Genomic DNA, 14,155 nt, shown 5'->3' on the forward strand with positions numbered 1-14,155 from the left:
TAAAATCATGAAATATTTAGCTCAAAACAGATAATTCTGATGATCACTAACACAGAAAAATCATATGAGGGACAGTGTATCAGTATTGCTTGGGGCCCCTTTCCCCTGATGGCAAGGTGGAGGGGGCGGGAGGGTGGTCTTGCACTTTCAATTCTTGCACTTTTAAGCAAGGTCCATTGTTACAATCTATCCTATTCCTGTATTCAAAATGCCTGTTCCTGCAATCCAGTAATTCCTACAAGCTTCTATGATTAGTCAAACTGAAAATTTGAAAAGGAAGTTTAAAGATAAATACTAGTAGTGGTAAATACATGTATCTCAAGGTGAATTCAAACAGAATCCAATAAAAATAACACTCAAGTGTTTGTATGTATAAATAAAAAATATGTGACAAATGGCTCTGGAAGAAAATGAGTGATTGCTGAGAAATTAGCACAATAAGCATGGAATTCCATCAAATGTCGGGTATTTTGCTAAGCAATATTAATACACTGTCCTTCATATGATTTTTGTGGTTAAGTGATCATCAGAATTATAGGTTTTGAGCTAAATAATTTAAAGATAAGTTTACATGAATTACATTTAAGTGATGGTCCGGCTGAAAATATCATTCCTAATTAAAGAGAGTAAAATTCACCAAGCAAAATGCTAAAATTTCATCAAAATCGGATAACAAATAGCGAAGTTATTGAATTTTGAAATTTAGCAAGATTTTGTGAAAAACAGTTATATGCACATCATCATGAATATTCATTAGGTGGGCTGATAATGTCACATCCCCATCCCCACTTTCCCTTTTCTTACGTTATTACATGAAATCATAAATGTTACATTTTTTCATACATGTGTAAAATGATGGGTCTCCTTTATGATGAAATAAATAACTAATGCACTTAAACAGTTGTCAATCCGATTGTTTTAGTTCTTGGTAGAAAATCTTTGAATAAACCTAATTTCATATAATGAAATGCAAAAGAACAAGTGGGGATATGACATTAGCCCACCTAATGAATAATTCATAAAGATATGCCTAGACCTGTTTCACCGGAATAATGCTAATCTTCAAAATTCAATAACTTCGTTATTTGTCATCCAATTTTGCTCTGTTATTTGTCATCCAATTTTGCACTGTGAATTTTACTCTATTTATTGAGATACAAATATCTCCAGCCTGGACCATCCTTTTAATGTACCAGATCAAGATTAAACAAGTTGACAATTACCCTTGATTCAAGACTTTCTCATGAAATAATTATTGCAACTACTTTCTTTTACCTTTACGGTTACTTGTTCAAACTGCTTGTAAATGATTTACTCTTTCAAGTAAAAATTAATGTAATATATGATACAGTAGGACATGTCCATCATAATCAACAAAAGATGGTATTATTTTATCCAATGATGTAAACATTAATATAATGGCTGATACAAGGAAAACATGATCAAAATAAATGTGTTGCAGATATCTCAACATTGATGGTAACTCTGCTGTAAACCACTTGTTCACTGCTACCACCCTGCCTGTGGGGAATCTACAGGTAGGACTATGGTATGCCAATGTTGTCCAGAGCACACACTTTAAAAATTCATTAAAATATCACTTTTGTGACCAAAATTACTAATTTCCATACAGTTGCAATTTAGTTTTCATTAGTAACTTGGGAATAATTTTTGTATTCACCAGAGCGCTCAAAAACTTGAATTTTGGGCATATTTTTGTGTACGCCCTCTATTGGTGGAAAGTAATATGGCAAGAAAATTTTCATTTTTTATCTCTATTTTTAATTAAGAAAAAAATGATTTAAAGTATCAAATTTAAATAAGAGCCAAGTTGTATGAATAACAGGTGTAATGGAAACTGTCAGTGTAAAAACATCAAGCATTTGCCCCAAACAAAAAGAGAAAATTAGCCAAACATTGCCACCCTTATTTTGCCACACATGGAGATATAACTTAGAACAAGGTTATATTATAACCTTGTTCATTGAATGAGTGCTGTAAACATGAACAACATGTACCTTGTCGTGGGTTTATTTTCAATTGGTCTTATGCCAATTCGTCCAATTACCAACTTGTCTACTATCATTTAGTCCACTATCCACATGGTCTAAATGCCATTTTGCCCACTCAGTCACTCATGATTTAATTTAATGTCCAATCAATAGCTATTTAGTTCATAATATACTCTTTGGTCTAATTGTTACTTGGGTGAAATGAATGAAAATGAAATGGATGTTAGACCAACTGGTTATGAGACGAAATGGCCATAGACGGACTAAGGATTAGACATAGTGATGATTGGACCAAATAGTTGTTAGACGAAATGTTGAGTGACAGAATGACATTAGACTACATGGCCCATATTTTGAAGTCAGGTTTAATTTAAACTCTGGTTTCAAGTTGTGGTTTAACTATGAAAAGCCAGTTGTTACATAAATCTATAACAGTAGATGTTCAATGTATTAGCTCATTTGACTCCCAAAACATTATTAACTGCCTGGGAAAAATAAGTATGACAATTGTCTTCACCATTAAATAATTAGAGAAGAGCACAGTTAATATGAGAAGCATTCACTGTAAACAAAATTTTGAAATGTTTGGCTTCCCATAATTTTAGCACAGAGTTAGACCATGGTCTAAGTTAAACCAGACATCAGAATACTGGCCCACGTATATGAAGGTAGACCATGTCATGAGTGGATGAGTTGGCAATAGATGAATTGGCAATTTACCCTTGACAATTTTTGATGAAAAGCCAATGAAGATCAAGATTTCCATGGAAGTTACAATATTGATAACAATGCTTCCAACATATGTAACCTACATGTAGGCAATGGCAACATCCCCCTCCCTCTCTTTCCTCTACTGAAGTAATAACTGATTTGTACGGTTGTCCATAACAAGATTATTAAAATTTGATTTTTTTTCTAACTCATTAATCGCTCTACTTCAAATTCCTCTAAAATTCAAATTCAAATTTGCTTTTAATATTTCATTTTCACAGAACAAAATAACATTGATGTAAATAATTATAATTACAATATTTGCAAAAGAAACTCAATAAATTGAGGTAGGTACATGTACAATGTATGGTATTGGCCTCGGAATAGAATATTTTTTTTTCTAGATAGATGGCGCTATATAAATGCCTATTATTATTATTATTATTATTCCATAAGTAAAACAAATTATTGATATCATTGCAAATTATCATCCACATCTATGCTTGATGACAGTCAGCCAGAATCCTATATGGAGACGATTGGAACTAAATTCTCCCCCATCCCTCTCATTTGATTGCCTCCATTCCTTCGACTCCCTTCTCTCTCCCCACTTTTTACCCCTCCCTCCTGTATATGTGTATATTATTTACCATTCACCTGTATAAACTCGATACCCTCCAAGTGCATGACAGCATGCAGGAAATAGTTTTCTATATGACGCGGAAAGCCATCACTGTCTAAAGTAAGGAGAAATGTACTCAGCCCCGTGTTTGGGCATCTCGTCCAAAGCACTTTTTGCGAACCGGGGAGAATCATCTTGTAGCGTTTCAGCAGACTTTGGAACAAGGCACGTAGCATGTAGCCGTGAGATGATACAAAAATGTGGGGACAGTTTGGAGGTGCTTGGTCCATCCATGTCGCATCGGACTTGAAAATAGAATTACCTGACAATATTCTATTAGAATCTGATACCTTACGTTGAAGCTGCGGATCTTGAGAAGCCTCTGAAGTCCTGTCTGTAGTACTTGCATCATATCTAGTTCTTTTGACTTCACGCTCACCAAAGTCACCATCATCTTTTTCCTGTTGACTTACTACAGTCCCATGCACTGAATTTGGTGTGACACTATCAGTGCAAGTACCAACTCCTGGGGATCCGTCATCGGCGAAGACCACTTCAAAGGAATCACCCTCTTCTACTTTTTCATCCTGTCCATCAGCGGAGGAGCCCACCATGTCTTTGCTGGAGTCGTCCATCCGGTGTCCAAACTCCTTATGGACAGCCAGGCAAAGATCTTCAAAAAATGACAGTCCTCTGTCAATTACCTATTGTACGTAAAAATACAAATATTGGTACTGTAATACTAAATTTCATATGAGAAGTATAACAAATGTTATTGTGCCTTCGGTATATCAAGATGCAAATCATTAAAAATTGAAATCCATGGATTCTATATTACATGAAAAATATGGGGCAGCTGCTCATATATGATGTTACAAATAAAAAAAATTCTAATAACTTTATGTTAATCTTTGATGGATATTCCTAAAACCTTCACCTACATTTTCATTATTTTTTTAAAGCTATTTTTACAACAAACTTTTCTTCAGGTTGAACTTGAAAGAAAACTTCTCCAGAGTACTTTAACCCGTTGCATACAGGAATCAGGTGGGCCCTGGACAAAGTCTAACAATCCCAATTCCTAGATTCATAACAGGTCTCTTAATTGATAAACCAAAATAAATAACCTCTAAGGAGTTACAGTTTAAAAATGAAAACACGCAGTTTACTTCTGGTTGGTTAAGTCTACTAACTGTTGCTCTCCTACAAACCTCCCAGATATGCCGGCATCTATTACATGTACATAATGTAGTACGGGGTTCTTACAAAATCTCATTCCTAGCACTCTTCACAGAGACGGCCCAGCAGACATGTTTTCAGATTGAGAACTTCCTGGCCAACTCCCAGTTTTTAATGAGTTAAAACCTTTTTGCATTCTTGGAAACATTCCATGCAAATTATTTAAGGCAAATCAATATTCATATAAATGTAAATCAATGGAACAAAGTATAACTGAATATTCAAATATACAAACAAAAGATATTCAAACTATATGCAAATTATCATCTAAGCTTGAGTGCATCAACTTAACATTATAACCAATCAGAGAAGGAGAGAGGTGGAAGGAGTGGGAGAGTAAGAGAGAGAGAGAGGAGTGAAGAAAGCTGAAGGATGGTGGAGTGATTAAACACAAAAGACCCTTGTGTGAGGAGTGTACAGCAGACAGCAGTTAGTGTATAAGAGAGTGCTGTACATAAAGAATAGAAAGTTAGGATGAAATTGAAAAGGGTGAATATAAATATGGGGTGTTATATTAGAACAAGTGGAATGCCTCTGGCCATCTCACCTGCATCACGCGGTTCAATATAGCAGCGGTGCTGACTTTGAATACTACTTAACTCGCACAAGATGTTCAGTGATACATGGTTACTCTTATGTCCACTTTTTATGAACTAGACCAAAAAACTTACAGAGACATGATGGTTATTCAACAAAAAACCCCAACATGGCCAAAGTTCATTGACCTTACATGACCTTTGACCTTGATCATGTGACCTGAAACTCAAACAGGATGTTCAGTGATACTTGATTACTTTTATGTACAAGTTTCATGAATCAGATCCATAAACTTTCAAAGTTATGATGGTAATTCAACAGATACACCCCTTTCGGCCAAAGTTCATTGACCTTTGACCTTGGTCATGTGACCTGAAATGCGCACATGATGTTCAGTGATACTTGATTACTCTAATGTCCAAGTTTAATGAACTAGACCAATAAACTATCAAAGTTATGATGGTAATTCAACAGATACCCCCGATTCTGCCAAAGATCATTGACCCTAAATGACCTTTGACCTTAATCATGAGACCTGAAACTTGCACAAAATGTTCAGTGATGCTTGATTACTATTATGTCCAAGTTTCATGAATCAGATCCATAAACTTTCAAAGTTATGATGGGAATTCAACAGATATCCCCTATTCGGCCAAAGTTCATTGACCCTAAATGACCTTTGACCTTGGTCATGTGATGTGAAACTCATGCAGGATGTTCAGTGATACTTGATTAACCTTATGTCCAAGTTTCATGAACTAGATCCATATATTTTCTAAGTTATGATGACATTTCAAAAACTTAACCTCAGGTTAAGATTTCGATGTTGATTCCTCCAACATGGTCTAAGTTCATTGACCCTAAATGACCTTTGACCTTGGTCATGTGACATGAAACTCTAATAGGATGTTCAGTAATACTTGATTAACCTTATGGCCAAGTTTTATTAACTAGGTCCATATACTTTCTAAGTTATGACATCATTTCAAAAACTTAACCTCAGGTTAAGATTTGATGTTGACGCCGCCACTGTCGCCGTCGGAAAAGCGGCGCCTATAGTCTCATTCTGCTTCGCAGGTGAGACAAAAAGGGGATGATTCATGAATAAGAGTGGAAAGAATAAAAGTACAAAATCAATCCCTACAATAACACCCCCAGGCATTAAGCCGAGTGAAAGGCTTGAATCCCTTCTCTGTTATGAGATAAATCTTGATTTCCCCATGATCTGTTAATGAAAGGTCGCTTTAAGTCATGGTTTCTCAAAACCTGTTCAAACTTTTTCCTGTCTGATTTTTCTTTTTTGTTCTAAAACAATTTTCCATTAGGGTGGACTGGAATTCCTCATTGAAAAAACAAAGTTAAAGGTCACCTGGCTTCTAGTTTCTGCTCCATTTGGTTCCTTTTTACCCCTGCTTGTTCTTGAATCTCTTGGCATCCCTTCGTCTTCACCAAAGTGCTGAAAGAAGAAATTGCACTCATTTAATACACTTGTCACATTTCAGAAGGTCTACAATACAAGCAATTTTTTAAAAACTTTTACTCCATGTATTTTCATCCTTTTCTCGATCACAAACATATTAGGATAAAACTTGAAAAATAAGTCTCTAAATCAACACTACCTCTGATTTGAAAAGTTAAATTGAATAACGATGGAGACATGCTATTTTGAAAAATACAAATCCCTCAACAGTGCTAAGTAGCAAAGGTGCAGTATTGTTGCAAATTGAGTTGCATATTGCAACAAAATAAAAGTGCCAAGGAATAATTACAATGCAGTGGCAACACCTTTACGACTTCTGCACCTTGACTGCTAAATGATTCCAAATTTGTCAGTTTCGTTTATTTGACATTTTTTAAAGTTTAACCAAAGTCAAAGACTTCAGGACAAACAGCAATATTGGGCCTTGTCTAACAAAGATTAGAGATTGACACGATCAACTACAACTTGGGAAAGCCAGCAACGTCAACATCTAAAATGCATGTTGTGTGTTCCAAATATTTTCTAGAATAAATGCTGTATATTCATACGTCCATTGTTTTCTTGAAAATTCTAGTGTGCTTCTTTTTGTTTACAAAGGTTATTGAGCAAATTTCCTGTAGAATAAAAAATGACAATGATCGATTTCCATAGAGTTGAGGTTGATCGGATCTTTCGATCGTAAGTCTATGTAAGATGGGGTCCTGATAGCAACAGTTTTCTGGATCTTGACTGTTGAATGATCTCCTTAGAGTTGGCTATCTGTCCACTTTAATCTTGGGTAGGTGTTTCATAAAGCTGTTCTTATGTTACGAGCGACTTGTACACTTATACAATTATATCGATGCATAAACAAACCTGAGCATCATTTGTATTATAGAATGGTAGAATTTTTTGGAGAATTTTTTTTTTTACAATCATGCATAACCGGTACTGACGCATGGCTAGCCATGCAGATGCACTAGTAATTACCAGACACATGGCAAATTTACTGGATGCATGGCTGGCCATGTGTCGGTAATTACTTATGCATGGTACCATAATATCACCTATCTCACTCACCCTTTCTCTGAGTCTTGCATCTGTGATAATGCTTGGTCGTGGGACGGCAGCATTTTTAATGACACCCTCTGCTGTCTATGAGAGGTTTAAAAGAATCGAATCACATTTTTTTTTATATATACAAGTACAATATATACTTATATTATTAGCATATTTCAGGCCATGCTACAACACTGCAACACCTACAAAAAAAACTCTTTCTCATTGTAAACCTGGCATTTGGAATCAAAATTTTGGATTTTACTTCAAATATTTTGAAAAACTGGTATTAAAAAGCTGATTGAATTCATAATAACTTCATTTATTCATTCCAGCTCTTTGTTTCTCCCATTTCAAAGAGGGTGAGGAACTGCTCTTGAGGAAGTGTCAGAAGAAAGAGACCTGGGCATTATCGTGGACTCGGAACTGAAATTCCACACACACGTTGCTTCAGCTGTCATGAAAGCTAGCCGAGTACTTGCAACCATCAAGAGAACCTTCCTCACCAGGGATAGGGATACAATTCCAAAACTCTTCAAGGGTCTTGTACGACCAATCCTCGAATATGGGAATGCTGTTTGGCACCCAAGACACACATGAAAGAGATTGAGAAAGTACAAAGAAGAGCAACAAAACTCATACCATCCTTGGCAATGCTAAACTATGGAGACAGACTTTGAGCCCTAAAACTACCATCCCTGCAATGCAGAATGAGAAGAGGTGACATGACCCAGACTTGTAAAATAATGCATGGAATTGACTGGCTTGACAAGGATATGTTCTTCTCGTCTATTACTGTTGAGGCAACCCGTGGTCACCCATTTAAACTCTTCAAGAAAAGAAATAGACTGGATGCAAGAGCAAATTACTTCGGAGCCAGAATAGTGCATGACTGGAACTCGTTACCAAATGAAGTTGTCTCTGCTCCATCTGTAAACTCTTTCAAAGCCAGATAAATTCTGGAATAGAGAATGGTACAGTCACCCTTGGGAATGATTTGATTTGACAAAAAAAAGATGGCAAATGCACCATGTACACTGAACACTGACACACATGTTATACTTGTGGAAGAAGCTTGGACGAAAGCTAGACCTGGAAACTTGGCTGCAGCTTTCTGCATTTTTCCAGTACATCCGGTAATAGGGTAATGAGTCATATGGGAGTCTCCTGTCTGTGTAGGAGAAGGACTGAGAAAAATAAAACTATATTATAAAAAACTCCTCCAAAACAGCAGATTTTAAGTCTATATGACATGTTGCTTCTCCAATAAATGCGAGTCATTCAAATTTCTTACCTGCACGCAACGACTCAAATCACTGGAGTATATGCGATCAAATCTCTCGTTTGATAAATAACGTCCCAGAGCATCTGCCTGCTTGATTCCTTGCTCGTTGAGTGGAATATCAATCTGGCCCTGAAGTAATCTCTTCTTGTTGTATTCGGTTTCTCCACTGGAAGAAGAAAAATGAGAAATATATTCCTTGATTATTTGAAAATGGTAAATTTTTCTGAAGGGGTGGGGGGAGTTTAGACCAAAAGCTTCAGTCTCTGTATTTTGGTTGTTCCGCTGAACTACGTTGGCTCCACTCACCATACATATGGGGATTACAGTAAAATGTCAGAAATTGTTGAATAAATCCCCAGAAACGACGGTTATTCCTGTCTAGGGGGAGCCCTGGATAAAAAAAACGAAAAGTTCTCTCCTTCTACCCCCGTCTCGATCGGCCATTTTGTTACAATTCATTACAAAAATATAATCGTGGTAAGTGCTTGATTTTTGTTATAAGTATATATTCGGAGATTTATTTTGACCGTACTTCATGCTTCTCCGTGAGGTATGGTAAAATGCACGTACGATCCTGGGCTCCCGACCGCTACGCGGCCAGGAGCCCCCTGGGTTAGGGGGAGTTCTGCTTTTCTGGTGACATTAATATTTCACAGGGTAGCCAATAACATGAAATACATACTCCACACCCCAGGCCTGCCAAATATAGTATGATAAATTGATAATACATCAGTCAGTGGACTGTACTTTAATTTACTAACATGATCAATATCATCTGAAGAAGATAACTCTTTTTTTTCAAAGCTGTCTAGAGACATTTGGCATGACAACTTTTTACTTTACATCCGATTTTTATGAAATTTTCAGAGTTAATGTTTTTTTGATTTTTCTATACTGCGTCAAGTCAACATTTTTCTGGGTTGGACTTGACCTTTAAGTAACAATCCATTTACCTTCTTCACGTTTTCACCGAGTACATTTCCAGCCCGGTAGAATACAGCATACATGAAACACTACGCATGGGTCTTCACTCTTCAGACAATATTTTTGGTTGGAAAAGAATGTTGAAATTACTAGAAAATAACACAGTGAATTGATAATACTTACTGCCGCACGAATGTTAACAAGAACTTCCCCATCTTATGCCGATTTATACGAACTAGCTGTTCACCAACATGCATTTACATACATATTCCGTCTTCCGATGTTTGATTCCAACTCGGGCTCGTCTACGATAAAATTGCGACAGAACGTGACATCAGTAGTAAGCCACGCCCACATACATAAAGGGGATTTCCCCTTTTACGATTGTGTGACATTTGGTGTGACAGCGTGGCTGCACGCGCACGAGCACATTCTAAAAAAACAACAACCCCAAAAAAAAAAAAAAAACATTGCTCTTTTTCGTTTTTTTTTCAGATGGAAAGTACTAATTATATCTGATCGACAGTAGATATGCACATGTGAAAAGATAACACAATGCTATTATTCAATCTTGTTTATGCCCTTCTTCTTCTTCTCCTAATTCTTCTTCTTCTCCTCCTAGCTTCCAAGTTCTTCTTCTTCTTTAAATAATATTATTTTTTTAATGTGTAACCAATTACAAACAGAATATTTGTACCTTTTGGGATTTCACTAGGTATATAATATTTTTCTTGCTTTCGATCACCGGCGGCCTATTGTAAATTCGACAATGTTGATGGTCTCTTGTTATGCCAAACTTGAAAAGAATAATGCCATATCATACCCCTTTCATAAACCCAATTAAAATGAATTAGGCGGCTAATAGCAGCATAATTTGGTCGTAAAATTGGAGGAGGACAAGAGTTATCCGCATTACTCTGATGCTGCTATTATCCGCACAATAGCAGCATCGGGATAAGATTTTGAGTTTATGAACGCATTTCCAAATAATGCGGATAATTGCCATGGTGCGGTCACAAGGTCACCCTTTTCCAACACAACCGCATCGGAGGGGGCGTGTCCAGTTGTCATGGCGATTATCCGCCTTTTTCAGGACGGGCGCTCGTAAAAATAATGCGGCTTATTTTCGGAGTTTATGAACGCAATTTTTATTTAATTATCCGCATTACTCTTAGGCGGCTAATTGGAGGATAGGTTTATGAAAAGAGTATCAGTGGCATCTTAATATGCAGTTTGAATTGCTGGGCTATCTTGCTATAAGTCGTCAAGAAACACTTTTGGAGTCATAACAAATATTTGTTAGGGAATATGTTGTGCATACGTAAGTTATAGGACCCTTTTCTCTTGGTTGTCATTTTTTCCTGACATCACCGTTAATTGGGAGTAAAGACTATTTTTTTGAGGGGGGGGGGTGTATTTTTCTGTACAAGAATAAAAAATAAAGGAAATATGCCATATACCCAATCCCCCCCCCTTGAAAGTGAAGATTTATTTTTTCTTTTTTTTTTGCTCGTCACATTTTTTACAGACAAAATAAGCTTAAATTTTAGGTTAAAACTTTTTTTTTTTTGCTTGGCAAATAACAACCTGGGAAATTTGCCCCCCCCCCCTCAAAATCCCGGATCTGCCCCATGGTTGCCGACAAAATTGCTGCGCTATATTTGCATACATGGAAATCGATGTGACATTGTAGAGGCGGCAATATTGAAGGGCCCAGTTTTGGAAATGATGAAGCGTCATTCTTTTTAATCTTCAGTCTAGCCAAATCAGAAACGAGGGAGCCAACAAAAAAAAAGAAGAAAGTCATAAACATATTGACAATCAATTTTTTACTTAAAAACAGGGATGTATCGTCCAAATCAAAGGAAATTCGATGGAATTGAAGAAATATGATACAACGATAGAACTTAACTTTGTGGAAGGTTGAAGGGGGGGGGCGCACCCCAAACCCCAAGCATGTGGCAAGTAGACTTGACAAAATGAAAAGATACCGTAACGTTTATCTTTCTCTACACCTCGGTAAAACAGAAAGCATTTTATTTAGTAGTAAAGGTAATACCAGAAAAAATGACGGTTTTGAGGTGAAATATAAGGATCAAACAGTTCAGAGAAAAGAATCAGTAAAATATTTAGGTGTACATTTAACTAGCCAGGTTTCATTCTCTTCTTTAGTAGAGTCTATAGTAAAAAAAGCAAATTCGCGTTTGAAATTTCTGTATAGATACCAAAATTGCATGGATTTGCATGCGAGACGTATACTGTGCTTTGCTCTCATTCAGTGCTTGTTTGCTTATGCAAACGCTGCGTTGTTTAATAATTTAGGAAAGTTGGAACAAAAGAAATTGAAAATAATTCAAAATAAAGTGGTAAGATTTATTCTTTGTTTGGGTCCAAGAAACCATGTTGGTTACTCTGAGCTGTCTGCTGTTGGTCTTCTGGATGTCAATCAAAGATCGAAGCAACTCATACTTCACCACGCGCACAAAATATATCATTCAAGGGTGAATCATTACATTGGCTATAACTTTGATCTTGTTTGAGATTTGCATGATCATGACACAAGAAATCGTCGATTTAAATTTCTATTGCCCGAAAACGTTGCCCTTATTGACAAGTGTTTTATTATAATGCAATAAAGTACTGGAACTCTCTCCCTAATCACATTAAAGCGATCAGAAACTTCGCAAATTTTAAGAGTCAGAGTGCTAAAAGATTACTTATCCAATGAGTATGAGATACTCGAACAAATGAGTTAACTTCTCTAAACTGTTTGCGAGAGATTGTCAACAGTTTTAGCAATTATATTTTAATTTGTTTTTGTTTACAGTTAAAGTGATATTCAGATTATTTCCTTTCCTTCTTTCTCATACCCTTCTTATTACTCCTCCTAATCTTCCTGCCCCTTCTTAATCTTCTTCTTTTTTCTTCTTTCCTTCTCCATATTCTTTTCCACTTTTTGCTCCTTCTCGTTTCTTTTCTCACTTTTTTTTTATCATTCTTTTATTTTCTTTCTCTCTTATCTCTTTTAGCTTATTCCCCTTCTTGATCATCTTCCTATATCCTTCTTCTTTTTCTTTTCTTTTCGTTCTTCTTCTTCTTCCCTTCTGTTGTTTTTCCTCCTCCTTTTCTTTTTCTTCTCCTTTTTTATGTCTTCTTTCTTCTGTTTTCTACATGTATATGAATTCTCTTTTTCATTTATTTTGCTTTTTGATTGATATTAATTTCAATTTTTTAATGTGTATATACGTTTTGCTATTCATTACTATAAAGTGTGATTTTACTATTTAGGACCCCATTGGAAATAAGCTCTTGAGCTTTTATAATGGGTTCATCCTGTCAAGCTTTATGAATCGATATACCATGTATACCTTAATTTGTTTGAAATGTATGTGTATATAGACTTGGCAAATCAAATCAAATCAAATCAAAATCCTAACTAAACATGCTAAAGATGTCCACTCGAACAAATTGATGATATTTCTGGTGTCAAATCGCATAGCGCCATCAGCGCTGCAGCATAATTATAGCGAGAGAGCTGAGATGGTCCTCGTCCTTCGACTCTCCGCTAGCTAAGGCAAGCCACTTCTTTTTCTGCTCCGAAATTATACCAACGTTTTTGATGAATCTTCAAGCTGAGCCTGAGTAGGAGGACCTTGAGAAGTTGAGGTACCAGACATCTCTGATAAGAAGTAGAGTGTGTTAGAAGATTGTTTTTTTTTATCATTCGAACATGGTATGTAGCAAATCATTTGTTTTTCGCAGTGGTGACTGTGCTGTGGCTGTGCCTGTGTCGGGCTTAGTTACGCGTGACTTAACTGGAGATGAGAGTGGCCCTAATTCCGCTGATCCGCGGTTGGGTTGGGCGTGTATGTTGTTGTAGGATGGTATTTGGTAACCCTCAGGCTTTACTCAAGGAGCTCAGGCCTCGCCCTCGTCCTTGTAATACGAGGCAGACATATATGATATATTCTACAAAATGGGGTAGAATGGGGTCGCAATAGCTGCATAGCATTCCAAATAAAGGGGAAAAAATTAATTTTGCACTTACCTCCGGCCCGTGGGGGGGGGGGTGGTACTCGACCAAATGCTTGTGAAAACAGGTAGCCTGCATCAGCTAGCCCGGCGCCGGATGCACTAGCACAGAGGCGAGGTATGGATCTCTAACTATGTTGAAGGCCTGGATGGATGCTCAGGATTGGAGCTTGGACGAGTTGAAGATGTCATTGCAGAGCGCTCTGATCCTAGCTGTAGGCTGTATTTGTCGGGATATGCTGCTTCCTCCAGTACACGTTTTCAGCGGTGGATCC

The 14,155-nt window shown here is 36.8% G+C and overlaps 1 protein-coding gene across 1 annotated transcript; it reads right to left on the reverse strand.

Moving 5' to 3' along the window:
- Positions 1-3,140: 3,140 nt before the first annotated feature.
- Positions 3,141-10,153, reverse strand: LOC121405925. The gene is made up of 5 exons (XM_041596921.1): positions 10,032-10,153; positions 8,934-9,090; positions 7,661-7,735; positions 6,491-6,577; positions 3,141-4,049 (listed from the first exon to the last, which is right to left on the reverse strand). Exons 1-5 carry the CDS (start codon positions 10,103-10,105, stop codon positions 3,366-3,368), a joined length of 1,077 nt encoding a protein of 358 aa, XP_041452855.1. The 5' UTR covers positions 10,106-10,153; the 3' UTR covers positions 3,141-3,365.
- Between the last annotated feature and the right edge of the window lie 4,002 nt (positions 10,154-14,155).

The sequence above is a fragment of the Lytechinus variegatus genome, chromosome 19 (assembly GCF_018143015.1).
Source record: "Lytechinus variegatus isolate NC3 chromosome 19, Lvar_3.0, whole genome shotgun sequence".
NCBI lineage: Eukaryota > Metazoa > Echinodermata > Echinoidea > Temnopleuroida > Toxopneustidae > Lytechinus > Lytechinus variegatus.